Source organism: Benincasa hispida, chromosome 10 (assembly GCF_027475165.1).
Source record: "Benincasa hispida cultivar pf3 chromosome 10, pf3_genome.v1.1, whole genome shotgun sequence".
Taxonomy (NCBI): Eukaryota; Viridiplantae; Streptophyta; class Magnoliopsida; order Cucurbitales; family Cucurbitaceae; genus Benincasa; species Benincasa hispida.
The window spans coordinates 59,282,615-59,294,731 of NC_143487.1; the positions used below are offsets into that span (position 1 = coordinate 59,282,615).

The 12,117-nt window shown below is 28.1% G+C and overlaps 1 protein-coding gene across 2 annotated transcripts; it reads right to left on the reverse strand.

Annotated features, from left to right (window-relative positions):
* Positions 1 to 2,528: 2,528 nt before the first annotated feature.
* On the reverse strand, positions 2,529 to 10,774 carry LOC120088494 (PQ-loop repeat family protein / transmembrane family protein). Of its 2 annotated transcripts, XM_039045840.2 has the most exons (11): positions 10,465 to 10,774; positions 10,319 to 10,361; positions 10,129 to 10,155; positions 8,236 to 8,334; positions 6,397 to 6,687; positions 5,252 to 5,344; positions 5,021 to 5,113; positions 4,694 to 4,714; positions 4,067 to 4,125; positions 3,860 to 3,950; positions 2,529 to 3,020 (listed from the first exon to the last, which is right to left on the reverse strand). In XM_039045840.2, the coding sequence occupies exons 1-11, from the start codon at positions 10,686 to 10,688 to the stop codon at positions 2,916 to 2,918; spliced, it is 1,146 nt and encodes a 381-aa protein (XP_038901768.2). In that variant the 5' UTR covers positions 10,689 to 10,774; the 3' UTR covers positions 2,529 to 2,915. The 2 variants fall into 2 exon arrangements, with proteins under 2 accessions (XP_038901768.2, XP_090162240.1); XM_090306114.1 differs by lacking the exon at positions 4,694 to 4,714.
* Positions 10,775 to 12,117: the final 1,343 nt, after the last annotated feature.

The window sequence follows — 12,117 nt, forward strand, 5'->3', positions numbered from 1 at the left end:
GCATCCTCTTATCGTCTAGCGCTTTGCCTATCATGTAGCATTCACGCTCATCGTGTAGCGCTTGCATCTATCGCCCAACGCCCGTGCCTAACGCATCTTCTAGCATCTACGCTTATCGTCTAGCGCCTACTCATCGTTTAGTGCTATCGTCTAGTGCTATCATCTAGCTTCTATGCTTGAAAGACAATGACGTTTGAGAATTTGTCAAATTGTCATTAGGAGTGAAACCCATATGTTGTAAATGGATATTTAAAACCAAAAGGGATTCTCACAGCAATATGAAAGATATAAGGCTCGTCTTATTGCAAAGAATTTTACTCAAAAGGAAGGTATTGATTACAAAGAGACATTCTCTCCGATTTCATCGAAAGAACCTTTCATGGCACTAGTAGCTCACTTTGATTTAGAGCTACACCAGATGGATATAAAAACTGTATTTCTCAATGAGAATTTTGATGAGATGATTTGTATGGTGCAACCAGAAAACTTTGTGTCTGGTATTTCAAAGTTTATGGTGTGCAAATTGAAGAAATCCATCTATGGTCTCAAGAAAGCCTCTCGTCAATGGTATCACAAATTCCATGAAGTAATTAATTACCTCCTTTGGTTTTAACGTGAATATAGTGGAAGATTGTATATATCAAAAGTTTAGTGGGAGTAAATCTATCTTTCTAGTATTATATGTCGATGACATACTCGTAGCAAGTAATGATGTAAGTTTATTGCATGACATTAAGAAGTTTCTCAAAAAGAATTTTGAGATGAAAGATCTTGGTGATGCTTCTTTTGTATTAAAAATTGAAATACTGCAAGATTGTTCTTAAGATATTTTGAGATTTTCACAAGAGAACTACATTGAAAAGATTTTGAGTAGATTTGGCATGAAAGATTGCACACCAAAAAATACCCCAGTCACTAAAGGTGATAAATTTCATTTAGGTCAATGCCCCAAAAAATGTACTCGAGACTAAGGAGATGCAGAAGGTTCCCTATGCATTGGTTGTTGGAAGTCCAATGTACGCTCAAGTATGTACACATCCAGATATTGTGTTCATAGTTGGAGTATTAGGCAGATATTTGAGCAACCCAGAGATGGATCATTGGAAAGTAGCCAAATAGGTTATGAGGTATTTATAGAGAACAAAAGATTATGTGTTTACTTATCAGAGATCATAAGTTTTGGAGATCATTGGGTATTCTGATTCCGATTGTGTTGTATGCCAAGACACTTTGCGATCCACTTCAAGCTATATCTTCATGTTGGCTGGAGGAGCTATATCCTGGAAAAGTGTCAAACAAACAATTATTTTCTTATTCTACCATGGTTACGAAGTTTATAGCATGTTATGAGACGTCCAATTATGGAATATGGGTGTGAAATTTTTTGCACTGGCCTGCTGATAATGGTTAGCATAGAAAGACCATTAAAATTATTTTGTGACAATAAGTCGGCAGTGATGTATTCCAACAACAACAGAAGCAACACGAAGTCAAAGCATTTACACGTGAAGTTTATGGTTGTAAAAGAAAGAGTTCAAAATGATCACATTTTGATAGAACACATAGGAACAAATTCTATGGTGGTAGATCCATTGACTAAAGGCTTACCACCTAAAGTTTTTCATGAGCATGTTGCTCACGTAGGTGTTAAATCACTTTTCTTATTCCATGGTCTAGTAGGAGTTTGTTATTGAGGATGTTCTTTGACCTTAATTTGTTTATTTTCTATATAGAATAAAGTTATTTATTATCTAAACTTGTTTATCATGCAATGCGGTTTAGCATAAAGTTTTTTTTTTAAGAATGATCTCACTAAGAAATTTGAACCAGTTGGAAACAGGCATGATCTAGATCACCTTGCATGTAGTTTCCATGTTATCCATCCATATTTGATCTATGTCATTGAATGTACTGAAATTGGTGATTAAGGAAGGTTTAGTTATAAGGATAGTGATATAGGAGATGGACCAGATTAAACTAAAGGAAAATTCTATTATTGAAATAACCTGTTTATGCACACTCAAGGTTTATATGATTTAATTATATCAAGTACATAGATATAGCCCAAATGGGAGATTGTTATACGTATTTAAATAATAATACGTTTAATTAAAGTATAGGCTATGTATATAGATTAATAATTTATCACATTAGGTTATTTTATTAGATTGGACCTTATTATGTGGTCTAATTAATTAAGATCCTAGATTCCTCATTGAGTACAAACTTAATGGATAGAAATCATTCCTAACTAATTAGAATTTAGTAGAAACCCTAATTGAACTAGTATTTAAAGAGACCTTAGAACTATGATCCTCTATATACCAAAATAATATGCATTCGGTCTTTCTTGAATCCCATCTAGAGAGAGATCCCATTAAAGACATTCAAGGTTTTAATTGAGAAAGACGATAGTCATCTTAAAATTAACATCACCTTGAAGCTATTGTCAATCTCTCAATAGAATCCAATATGCTATTTTTGATAATTTAACATGAATGATCCTAAGTTAATCTATTCAATATAGATTTAAAGAAATTCTGCTTACATTACCATCACAAAAGTCGATGATTTCATTCCCTACTCACATGCAATCATTGAACTAAAAGAAAATGTGGGTGATCCCATGGTACATTGATATCAATCTCACTGGTATTTTCTATCTTGGAAACTACCCAAATCAAATTAATTCTTTGCATTTCAACTCCAAACTACACAAACAAGTCTAAGAACAATCCTTCAAGAACAATAAAAAGAATATTCAACTACCTCTGAAAACTCACTGCATTGAGGTGGATCTAATCTTTCATTAGCAGCCACTTAAATCACTCATTAAGGAAGCCAAAAGGACCTCCTTTTTTTCCTGTGGTTAACTTAAGTAATTAAGAAGAGAAGGGTTTGTTAAATTAAACAGGTCACAAGGTTGCATGTTTTGTTGCTTCTTCATAGTCTTTGCAGTCTCTTCCTCCACCTTGTCTCTTCCTTCTAAACCTTCTGTAATATATGTACTGAAGAATTATCTATTGATTGTGTGAGTTGAGGCTTTCATTCAAATCAGATTATAATGTTCAATTCAATCATGGTATAAATATAACCATTTGCAAGAGAGACTCAAAAGGTGTAATTGAAATACCCTTAGACTATACTCACCTTTTGTTGGAAAGTAAGATATTTAAATACGAGAAATGATTTTAAATATTTTACTTTGTTCGTAATAATAAAATTTTAAAATGAATGCATTGAGCTGAAAAGGAAGAAAAAGTTGCAAATTTTATAAATATAGACTTCAAACTGTGATTTGTTAATTTAGAATTAAAATTTAACCAATTTCATTTCTCATTTTAATTAACCAATTTTTACATAAAAACAAGATTTGAAATCCCTAGTTATCCTTAAACAACATGATTAATCTTAAATCCTTTGACTTTTAAAATGTTTTGTAATCTAAAATACCTCGAAATGATGAGGTTCTAAACAAAAAAATATTGAAGTGTATTAACCACTTAAAAGTTAAGCGCTTTTAAAAATATTTGAAGTAATTAAAAGCACTCGAATACAAAATTAATTTATTGTACACACTCTTATAACTACATTTTAAGAACTTCTCATATGAGAAAATACTTTCACCAAACACGTAACTTTTTGCAAAAACATTTACTCAAAAACATGATGAGAAGGAAAAATGCTTTTGGTCAGCCAAAATATTTCCTCCCCAGACACTATTTTCTCCCATGAGCACTGTTCCAAAGCTCACTCTTAGCCAAGAAAAAGCACTCTTTAAAAATTTTAAAAATATAGTTTAGGTTAATGAAGAACTGAATTTAGCATTAGTGAAAATGTGGAGATAAAAAAAGGATACAAATAAGTCAAGGAGGACACAAACAACAGCATCAAGCAGCCATGGCATGTTGGCTTTGATATTCTCCCATTCTGTACTTCTCACCACAATGCTGCATTATTCATTATTCATTTTCATTCAGTACAAACAAACAAACCATCTTCTAACCAATCAAAATGTAAATAACTTCGAGGTCGAGTTCGAGAACGAGAGAACGAGAGAACCAACCTTCCTACATATGTGGCATTGGCAATCAAGGCAAACACAAACATGAGAGGATTCAGCCCCTGTTGTTCACACCAAAATACAACCTATTTTCAATCGTTTTTATATTCCATCAAAAAGGATCATATTTTGATAATTAAGCCTTGATAACTATTTCTTTTTTATGCCATCCTCTTAATCATTCGACATTAATCAACAAAGATGGTGGATTGTGAACCTTTAAACTCAAGGAATGAAATGCATTTTTATTTACCGTTAAACTAAGTTCACTCTAAGGTATTACATATGATTTAATATCAACCATTTTTCATGTAGATACATCTAGTTATTAAAAAAGTGAACAGAACATATGTTAGATTTTTGTTATATGATTCATTACTGATATAATAAAGACTAGATCGTTATTTATCAAATCTCAAAATCTAAAGACCCACTAAAATAGGACCATTGAAGTTTATAAAGACTAAAATGGTAAGAAAGTGAAGCTTTAAAGACAGGACATGATTTTGATTTTTTTTTAAATCCAAGCAATGCTTTTCAAATCAAAATTAATAAGAAGAAATATTAAGTTTCTAAAGAAAAACATTGCTTGGATTTGCACAAGGAATAAAACAAAGAGAGAAGTCCTACCTCCACACTTCCTCTTTTGATCTGGCCAAACAAAATGAATAAATTAGAGAAAAATAATAATAACAACAATTACAATTTTTTTTTCAAAGAAAACAATGATTTAATATTAATTTTAAAATAGAAATTTTCAAAAATAGAAAAATAAAAGAAACTATTTACATAAAATAACATGATTTTAATATTTTTTATAGGTGTTGATAGAGATCGATAGAAATCTATCAATATCTATCAATTTTTTTTTTTTTTTTTTTTTTACATTATTTCTATAAATAGTTTGATATTTTTTCTATCTGTGAAAATTTCCTATCTTAAAATTTGAATACCCACGTTTAACCAAATTTGAGGGAGTCTACCACCCATGTAAATTGCAGCCATAAGCCAACCCAACAATTGGCCAAAACCACTGTGACTTTGATGTTCCTACAAACACATTTAAACAAATTACCATTAATTTGTGTTAACTAATTAAACTCATTTTCTTTCTCTTCTCTTTCTATTAGTTTTATCTTAATTTTGTTAAATTAAATTCATTAATGATAATAAATAATTTATGGTTACTTGTAAAAGTTTCCTTCCACTAAGTCCATCTGAGAAACCTTTGCTTTGGAATGGCAAATTTACTGATGCAGCTAAAAACGTTCCATAGCCAACCTGAAACATACCAAAAATAAATTAATTTACACATAAATTATAATTTACATGAATCAAAATAATAATGATTGTATACAGATAATTGTTTAGAAAATGAATAAATTTACCTATATAACTTTAGATGACATATTTATTATTAATCATGTAAATAATGTCTCATTCTCCCAAATCTTTCTCTCTCTCCCCATTTTCCACTTTGTAACTCTTTATTCTCTCTCAAACTATACCATGGATTTCATTTATTAGTTAACTTATTTAAATTTCAAATTTCAAATTTTATTATTTAATGACATACGAACTTCGAAATATGTTTGAATATTTGGATTATATAAAGACAATTAGATAATTTAATATGTAATTTTACTTCGTTTCTATTAGAAAGTTTAAAAAAATATTAAAGAAATAAAAATAAAAACAATCTCTTTAAAAGAAGATTCTCCAACGGAGACTTAACCATTTAAATGAAAAGAAAAAAAAAATATCAGTGAAGCTAATTAATTAAATGTTTTTTAAGAAACATTGAAGTGGTGTGATTATAAGAAGAGAATAATTTTCCGCTAAAACTTCCTCATTAGTCACTTATATATCATAGAGATTCCTAATAATAATAAACTGATTATTAACTGTATTAGAAAAATGGTTATTGTCAATGTTTTAAATTTATATAATTATTGATTTAAAATTAATTTGAGTTTAAAGAAATAAATTGATTTTTTCGATCAAAAGTAGGAGTGCAACAAAAGACAAAAATTTGAAAAACATACAAAAACCAAATCAATTTATTGATTTGAAAAGGGTAACAAGACTCCATTCAAAATAAAAGTGGAAATAAAAAATAAATCAGTGAAAAAAGAAAGAAATATAAAAAAATAATTGATTGATTTTGTTGTGTAGTGAAGATTGGTTTGAACCTTTTTGATAAAAGGAAATAGTTTGGTTTGGTTCCTTATTCTAAAACTGACAAAACGGAACCGATGTTATTACCGATGAAGGAAAGTAATTAATTTTGAGAAGAGAGAAAACAAAGCGTGGATGAAGGAAAGAGAAATAACCGATCGAGGAATGGGCCTAGGCTGGGTGACGGTGGAATGGGAGAAGACGGCGGCAGTTTCGGGTTCATCGTCAGAAGATGAGCTGTCATCGCCGAGAGCGGAGGGCCCACTTTTCGGTAGGCGGAGAAACGCCCTAAACGGCGGCGTGTCGCTTCCGGCCAACGATCGAGCTGACGTGAAATAGAATTCCCGCCGAGGAGTTGCCTTCGGCGAAGCTTTCGGAATTGCAATTCCGGCATAGCTTACCACTTTACTGCCTTTCAACGGCGTTTTTTCCTCTTCCGCCTTACACTATCACAAGTCACAACCAAATAAATAAATAGTAAATAAACAATTAAAAAAAAGAACAAAATAGAGTTGAAAAACAACTCTTGATCTCTAAACTTTGGTTATTAATAATTTCCTCATTCTACTTTCAATTTTGAAACTATTTAATCTATAAATTTTAATATGTTACAATTTAAACTATATATTTTTAATTTTATAATAATTTAATCCCTAACGAAAAAAAAATTATCAAAATTAAATATCAACTTTAATTATTTTATGAAATAAATTTTAAATTATATAAAAATATTAAATTCCTAATTAATTTTTCGATTTATTTATATATAAATGTTAACACTTATTTTTAAAATATAAGGACTAAATTATATAACATAACAAAATTTAGGAATTAGATTGTTGTAAAATTAAAAATTCATGAATTAAATCGTTACAAACTAAAATTTATGAAGTAAATTATTGTTTTTAGGAAAGTTAAGGATCTATTTATAAGGTGCGATTGCCCCAAAATGCAAAATAAACTTATAATATTACAAAATGAACATAAAACCAATAAAACAAATGTTTTTTGGGATTAACAAATGATTGTTTTTAAAAATAAAGAAAAAAGAATTAATTTATCTCCCAATATAACAAAATACTACTATTCTTGATAAATTGCAATAGATAGATAGTGACATTTTATTATATTGAAAATATTCTTTAACAGTTTTATCATTTAAAACAATTTTTTATCCCTAAAAGGGAAAGAAAAATAATGTACATGGCGAATTAATTTTTTGTGAAAAAAGTTTAAACTTTACCAAATTTATTGGAGGCCGATTTTATGCAGTAGTAAAATTAATTTTGTGCTTTGGTCGGGTTTGAGAGAGTGTCACTTTACTTTTTTCTTAAAATTAGTTTGTAAATGGAATGAAAATTACTCTAAGGTAAAAAGATATGTCACACAATTAACCACCATAAAACTTCCGCTTCTCAAGTTTATAGGTAAAAATAGATTTATTTTTTTTTTTTCCCTCTCGAAAAAGACTTTAAAAAAATGAAAAGTTCACATGTCATTAGACTAAAAACAAAAACACTCCATACTTTATTTTCATATGTCAGTAAATTTCCCGATTTAAAAGAGTTAAAGACAAATTTTAATTATATTTCGAAAGACAAGAATCTTAAATTTGAATCAACCAAGACTGAGACAAACAAAAACGTGTAGGAAAAAGAAATAATAAATGCATAATATACATTAATGACCATTTAATTTTTTAAAATTAAGTTTATAGAGACTAATTTCTTTTCAATTTTTTTCCTTTTTTTATTAATTTTTTATTTATGATTTAAAAAATCAAGTTAAATTTTAAAAATTAAAAAAATAATTTTTAAAAATATATTTTTAATTTCATTAAGAATTCAACTATTTTATTTAAAAAGATGTAAATTATTATAAAAATGATGAAAAATAGACATAATTTTGAAAAAGAAAAAAGAAAATAGTTATTGAAAGGAACTTAGAAACCGAAAAATAAAGAGAATAAAAGTTGGAGGGATACGAAACGATACCGTTTGGTCAGGTTTCCCCTTCGGGTCGCTGCAGCATGTAGTGACGTAATCATAATAAATACTTTGCAGAACCAAAACTATCGTATTCACTGTGTAAAGCTGCATATGAATGTATAATCACATCACAATTTATCTATTGCTTTCATGTTTTATTTTTATAACCTCCATATATTTCCTATTTTTTTATTTAATATATTTGAGATTTAACTTATCAAATTGTCCGAATTTTTATAAAATCGTTTTATTCTTAATTTAGTTTCTCAAGTTAATTTTTTCAATCAAAATTTCCCAAGTTAACTAATAATCTTCAGGTAAGAAAATACAAATATATAAATAAAATTTATATTGAAAATTTTGATAAATAAAAAAATAATAATAAAAATCTCTAATAAATAAGCAATACAACCCCATTTAAGATTTTATTGAAAATCGATGCACAAAAATTAACATTAAAAGCATATTAATTAAATAATTGGACGAGACTATAAAAATCAAAATGATATTTTAACCTAACTTTAATAGATTTGAAAGATAAGAACACCCTGTCCTAATTTATACAACTCTGCTTTTTATCATTTTCTCATAGTTTTTTCTTTCTTTTTTTTTTTTTAGGACTTTATGTCTTAATAGTTAATTACTGGAGAAATTTCCACCCATAAAAAAATTTCAAACAATTTATAGAATTAGCAAAAAAAAAAAAATATTGATAGACATTGATATCAATGATAGAAAATGATAAAAGACGACCATTGATAGAAGTTGATTGAAATCTATAGATGTCTACGAATGATATAAAGTAATAGAAATCTAAAATATTAAATTTTACTATTTTTAGATAAATAGTTTCCTTTATTATTCTACTTTTGAAAATTAACCTCATTATTAGTTTATATTTACAAAATTATATTAATATTGACTTAAAGAGTCCATCAATATTTGTTTACGAATTTTATATTTTGAAATCTGTCCAAGATTTAAAAAAAAAAAAAAAAAAAAATCCATCCTCTGAAAAAAAAAACGAATTTTAAAATGATTGCCAGACACAAGAAAAGAAAATCAGTAAAAAGTAGACATAAGTTTAAAAAGATAAAAACAGGAAGCAAAAAAATATAAAGAAAGAAAGCCTATTAATGGTCAATTTTTTGAAATAAATGCAATTTGAAAGGAAATGAAGAACACTAAATTGGAATGATATCATTGAGTGAAAATCATTTTAGGCAGCTTTGAATCATGAAAAGAAAGAATAAAAATAGAAAATGAGAGGGAAAACAAATTTTATTTAGTAAAGAAAGTATATAGATTTTGAAATATTTATAAAGATGGATCCATAGGGATCTTGAGAAACCCACCCAATAAATATTAAATTATTGGGAAGGCTTGCATTTCTTTTGCAAAAGGGGGAAAATGCCAATTAAAGAAATGCTATAAAACAAAGGTAAGTGGGGAACTCTCTCATTGTTATCTTCCCCTTATTCCTACAATTTAATATTTTAAGAACACAAAAAGAAAAAGTGAAGACCAGATCTCTTTCTCTTGAATATTAAGAATTATGCAAATCTCATATCCGATTTCATCAAATGTATATACCTTGGAACTAAAACGCATTAAATTCTAATAAAACCTCCTTTAGTAGTAGTAATTTTGTTTATTATAATCTCTAGAAAATGTGACTAGCTCAAATAAAATAAAACATGTGTCTATGACCATTAAAATAGTAAATTAACAAATATTATGTTATATTATATGTTTGATTTATGGAGTTTGGAGCTGTCTATTAAATTTCTAAAATTAATTAGTATAACCAAACTATAATAATTTAGATTATAATAACCAAATTACTGTTGATGGTACTCGTTTTTAGAGGGGTGAAAGAGAGAAGGAAGGGTTACTGACCAGTGCTGTGTAGAGCTGAGTGGGGAGCTGAAATGAAAGAGAGAAGAAAGAAAGATAGAAAATTAGTGAAAGAAAAGAAAAGAGAGGGTGATGTATGTAATGAAAGGAAGTTGCAGAAATTCAGTGGTTGCATTTTGGGTGAACCATTGAAGACGCAGTACACAACCGAGTCGGACCCCAGTGGACTCACCGTGGCAGGTTCCAGAAGGCACCCCACAAGATTAAACACATCCCTGCAAATTTTTATTTAAAAGAAAAAAAAAATTAAAAAGGGAATAAAAACGACGGCGTATAGAAAAAAAAAAAAGGAAGAAAAACGACGGCGTATAGGAGTACCCGGCGACCCAAGTGAGGAGGAAGAGGATAGAGACGCCATGGCTGGATTTTGTACGGAAATTGGTAACGATCTGAGGAATCTCAGCAAGTCCCCAACACACCAAACTTACAATCCCCAACCCAAACGACATGTCGTCTCTGAGATTGCAAAGGCAATCCTTGAAGTACCTTTCGACCCATCCGACACATCGCTTCTGCTCCTTCACACAATACCAACCCTCCATCTCTCTCTCTCTCTCTCTCTCTCTCTCTCTCCAGAGCTTCAACAACAAAACAAACCCCCCCTCTTCTTTTTAAAGTCATTTTCTCCAATTTAAAATAAATATATAAATTCATTTTTTGGATATTTACTTTTTCCTTTCTATTTATAATTGTGAGGCTCATTATTCAAAATCACTTTCCATCATCCATGTTTTTTCCTTCTTTTTTTCTTTTTTTATCATTTGAAATTAATAAAACTTATACCATCCATAAATTGTTTCACATCATTTTACTTTATACAGAGAAATTTAAAATTCTTTCTAATCACCCCATATAAGTCGGATTTTTTATACGTTGGTGATAAACATAGTTATAATATAAGGCAATTACTTTAAATGTTAAAACCGCTATCATTCTTTTTAAATGCTTTTTGAATTATTTTTTAGACTAAACTTTATTTTTTTTTTCTGTGGTCAATTTCTTTAACTAGTATAACCCTTATTAAATAATAAAACCAATCCAATTCAACCATTGAAATCTTTAGATTAGGTTAGTTCAAGTTTCTCGACTTTTTTATTTAAATTTTTGTTGCAAAAATAAGTAAAATGTTAATATAAAAAATTTTATTTAATTACTTCTATAAATTAAATTAAGATTAACAAGTCAATTTTTATTTCTATTACAAAACTTTTCTTTTCAAAGTGTTAAAAAAATTATTTTAATGAGTGTTAGAGTAAAAATTATCCAAAAAAACCATAAATCAATATATATAGTATCGTAGGTAAAAAGAATACTTTTAAAAAATGAATAATAAACTCGAGTTGGTTTGAGTTGATCTAGATTATTTCATGTGAACTTATAAACCAACTCAACCCATAAAATTTTCATTTATTTAAATCCAACTAGACTCAATCTCATAGTTTAAGTTGGGTTGATCGAAATTTTTTAAATTCTAATCTATCACTATACACAATGATATTTTTTATATTTATTAATAAATTAACTAATTTTTCTATATTTAAAAACCTACGTAAAATATAGTAGAATTAATTCACTATTCAATACCCATTAATTTTAATTAATAAATAAATATAAATAGATTATGTCGTTAACAAATTTCAACCCAAATTTACAGCTAATATTTTATATTAACATGACAATTTAATATAAAGTTTTATTAAAATTATTAATATGCTAATTAAATTATATTTATTTAATTATTTTACTACTAAATTAAATAATTTAATTATCACACATATTCAAACACAACAATTATTATCTCATATAATTAAATTCCTAATATTTAATATTAATATCATAAAATAAGATTTGCGATCCAAACGAATTGTAAGAGTGTTTGGGGTAGGAGGTAAAGAGTGAAATCGTAAAATTAAAGAGTGTTTAATAAAATTGATGTTTTTAGTCGTGGAGTTCATAAACTCTATCTCATAG

What these genes read in the sequence shown, in the direction of transcription:
- LOC120088494 (XM_039045840.2), bottom strand. Translation starts at nt 10,688, where the DNA reads ATGGAGGGTTGGTATTGTGTGAAGGAGCAGAAGCGATGTGTCGGATGG. An exon ending in GTGGAAGGAAACTTTTACAA is followed by an intron (nt 5,114 to 5,251) that starts GTAACCATAAAT and finishes ATGTGTTTGTAG; the next exon opens with GAACATCAAAGTCACAGTGG. An exon ending in AATGCCACATATGTAGGAAG is followed by an intron (nt 3,951 to 4,066) that starts GTTGGTTCTCTC and finishes TGAATAATGCAG; the next exon opens with CATTGTGGTGAGAAGTACAG.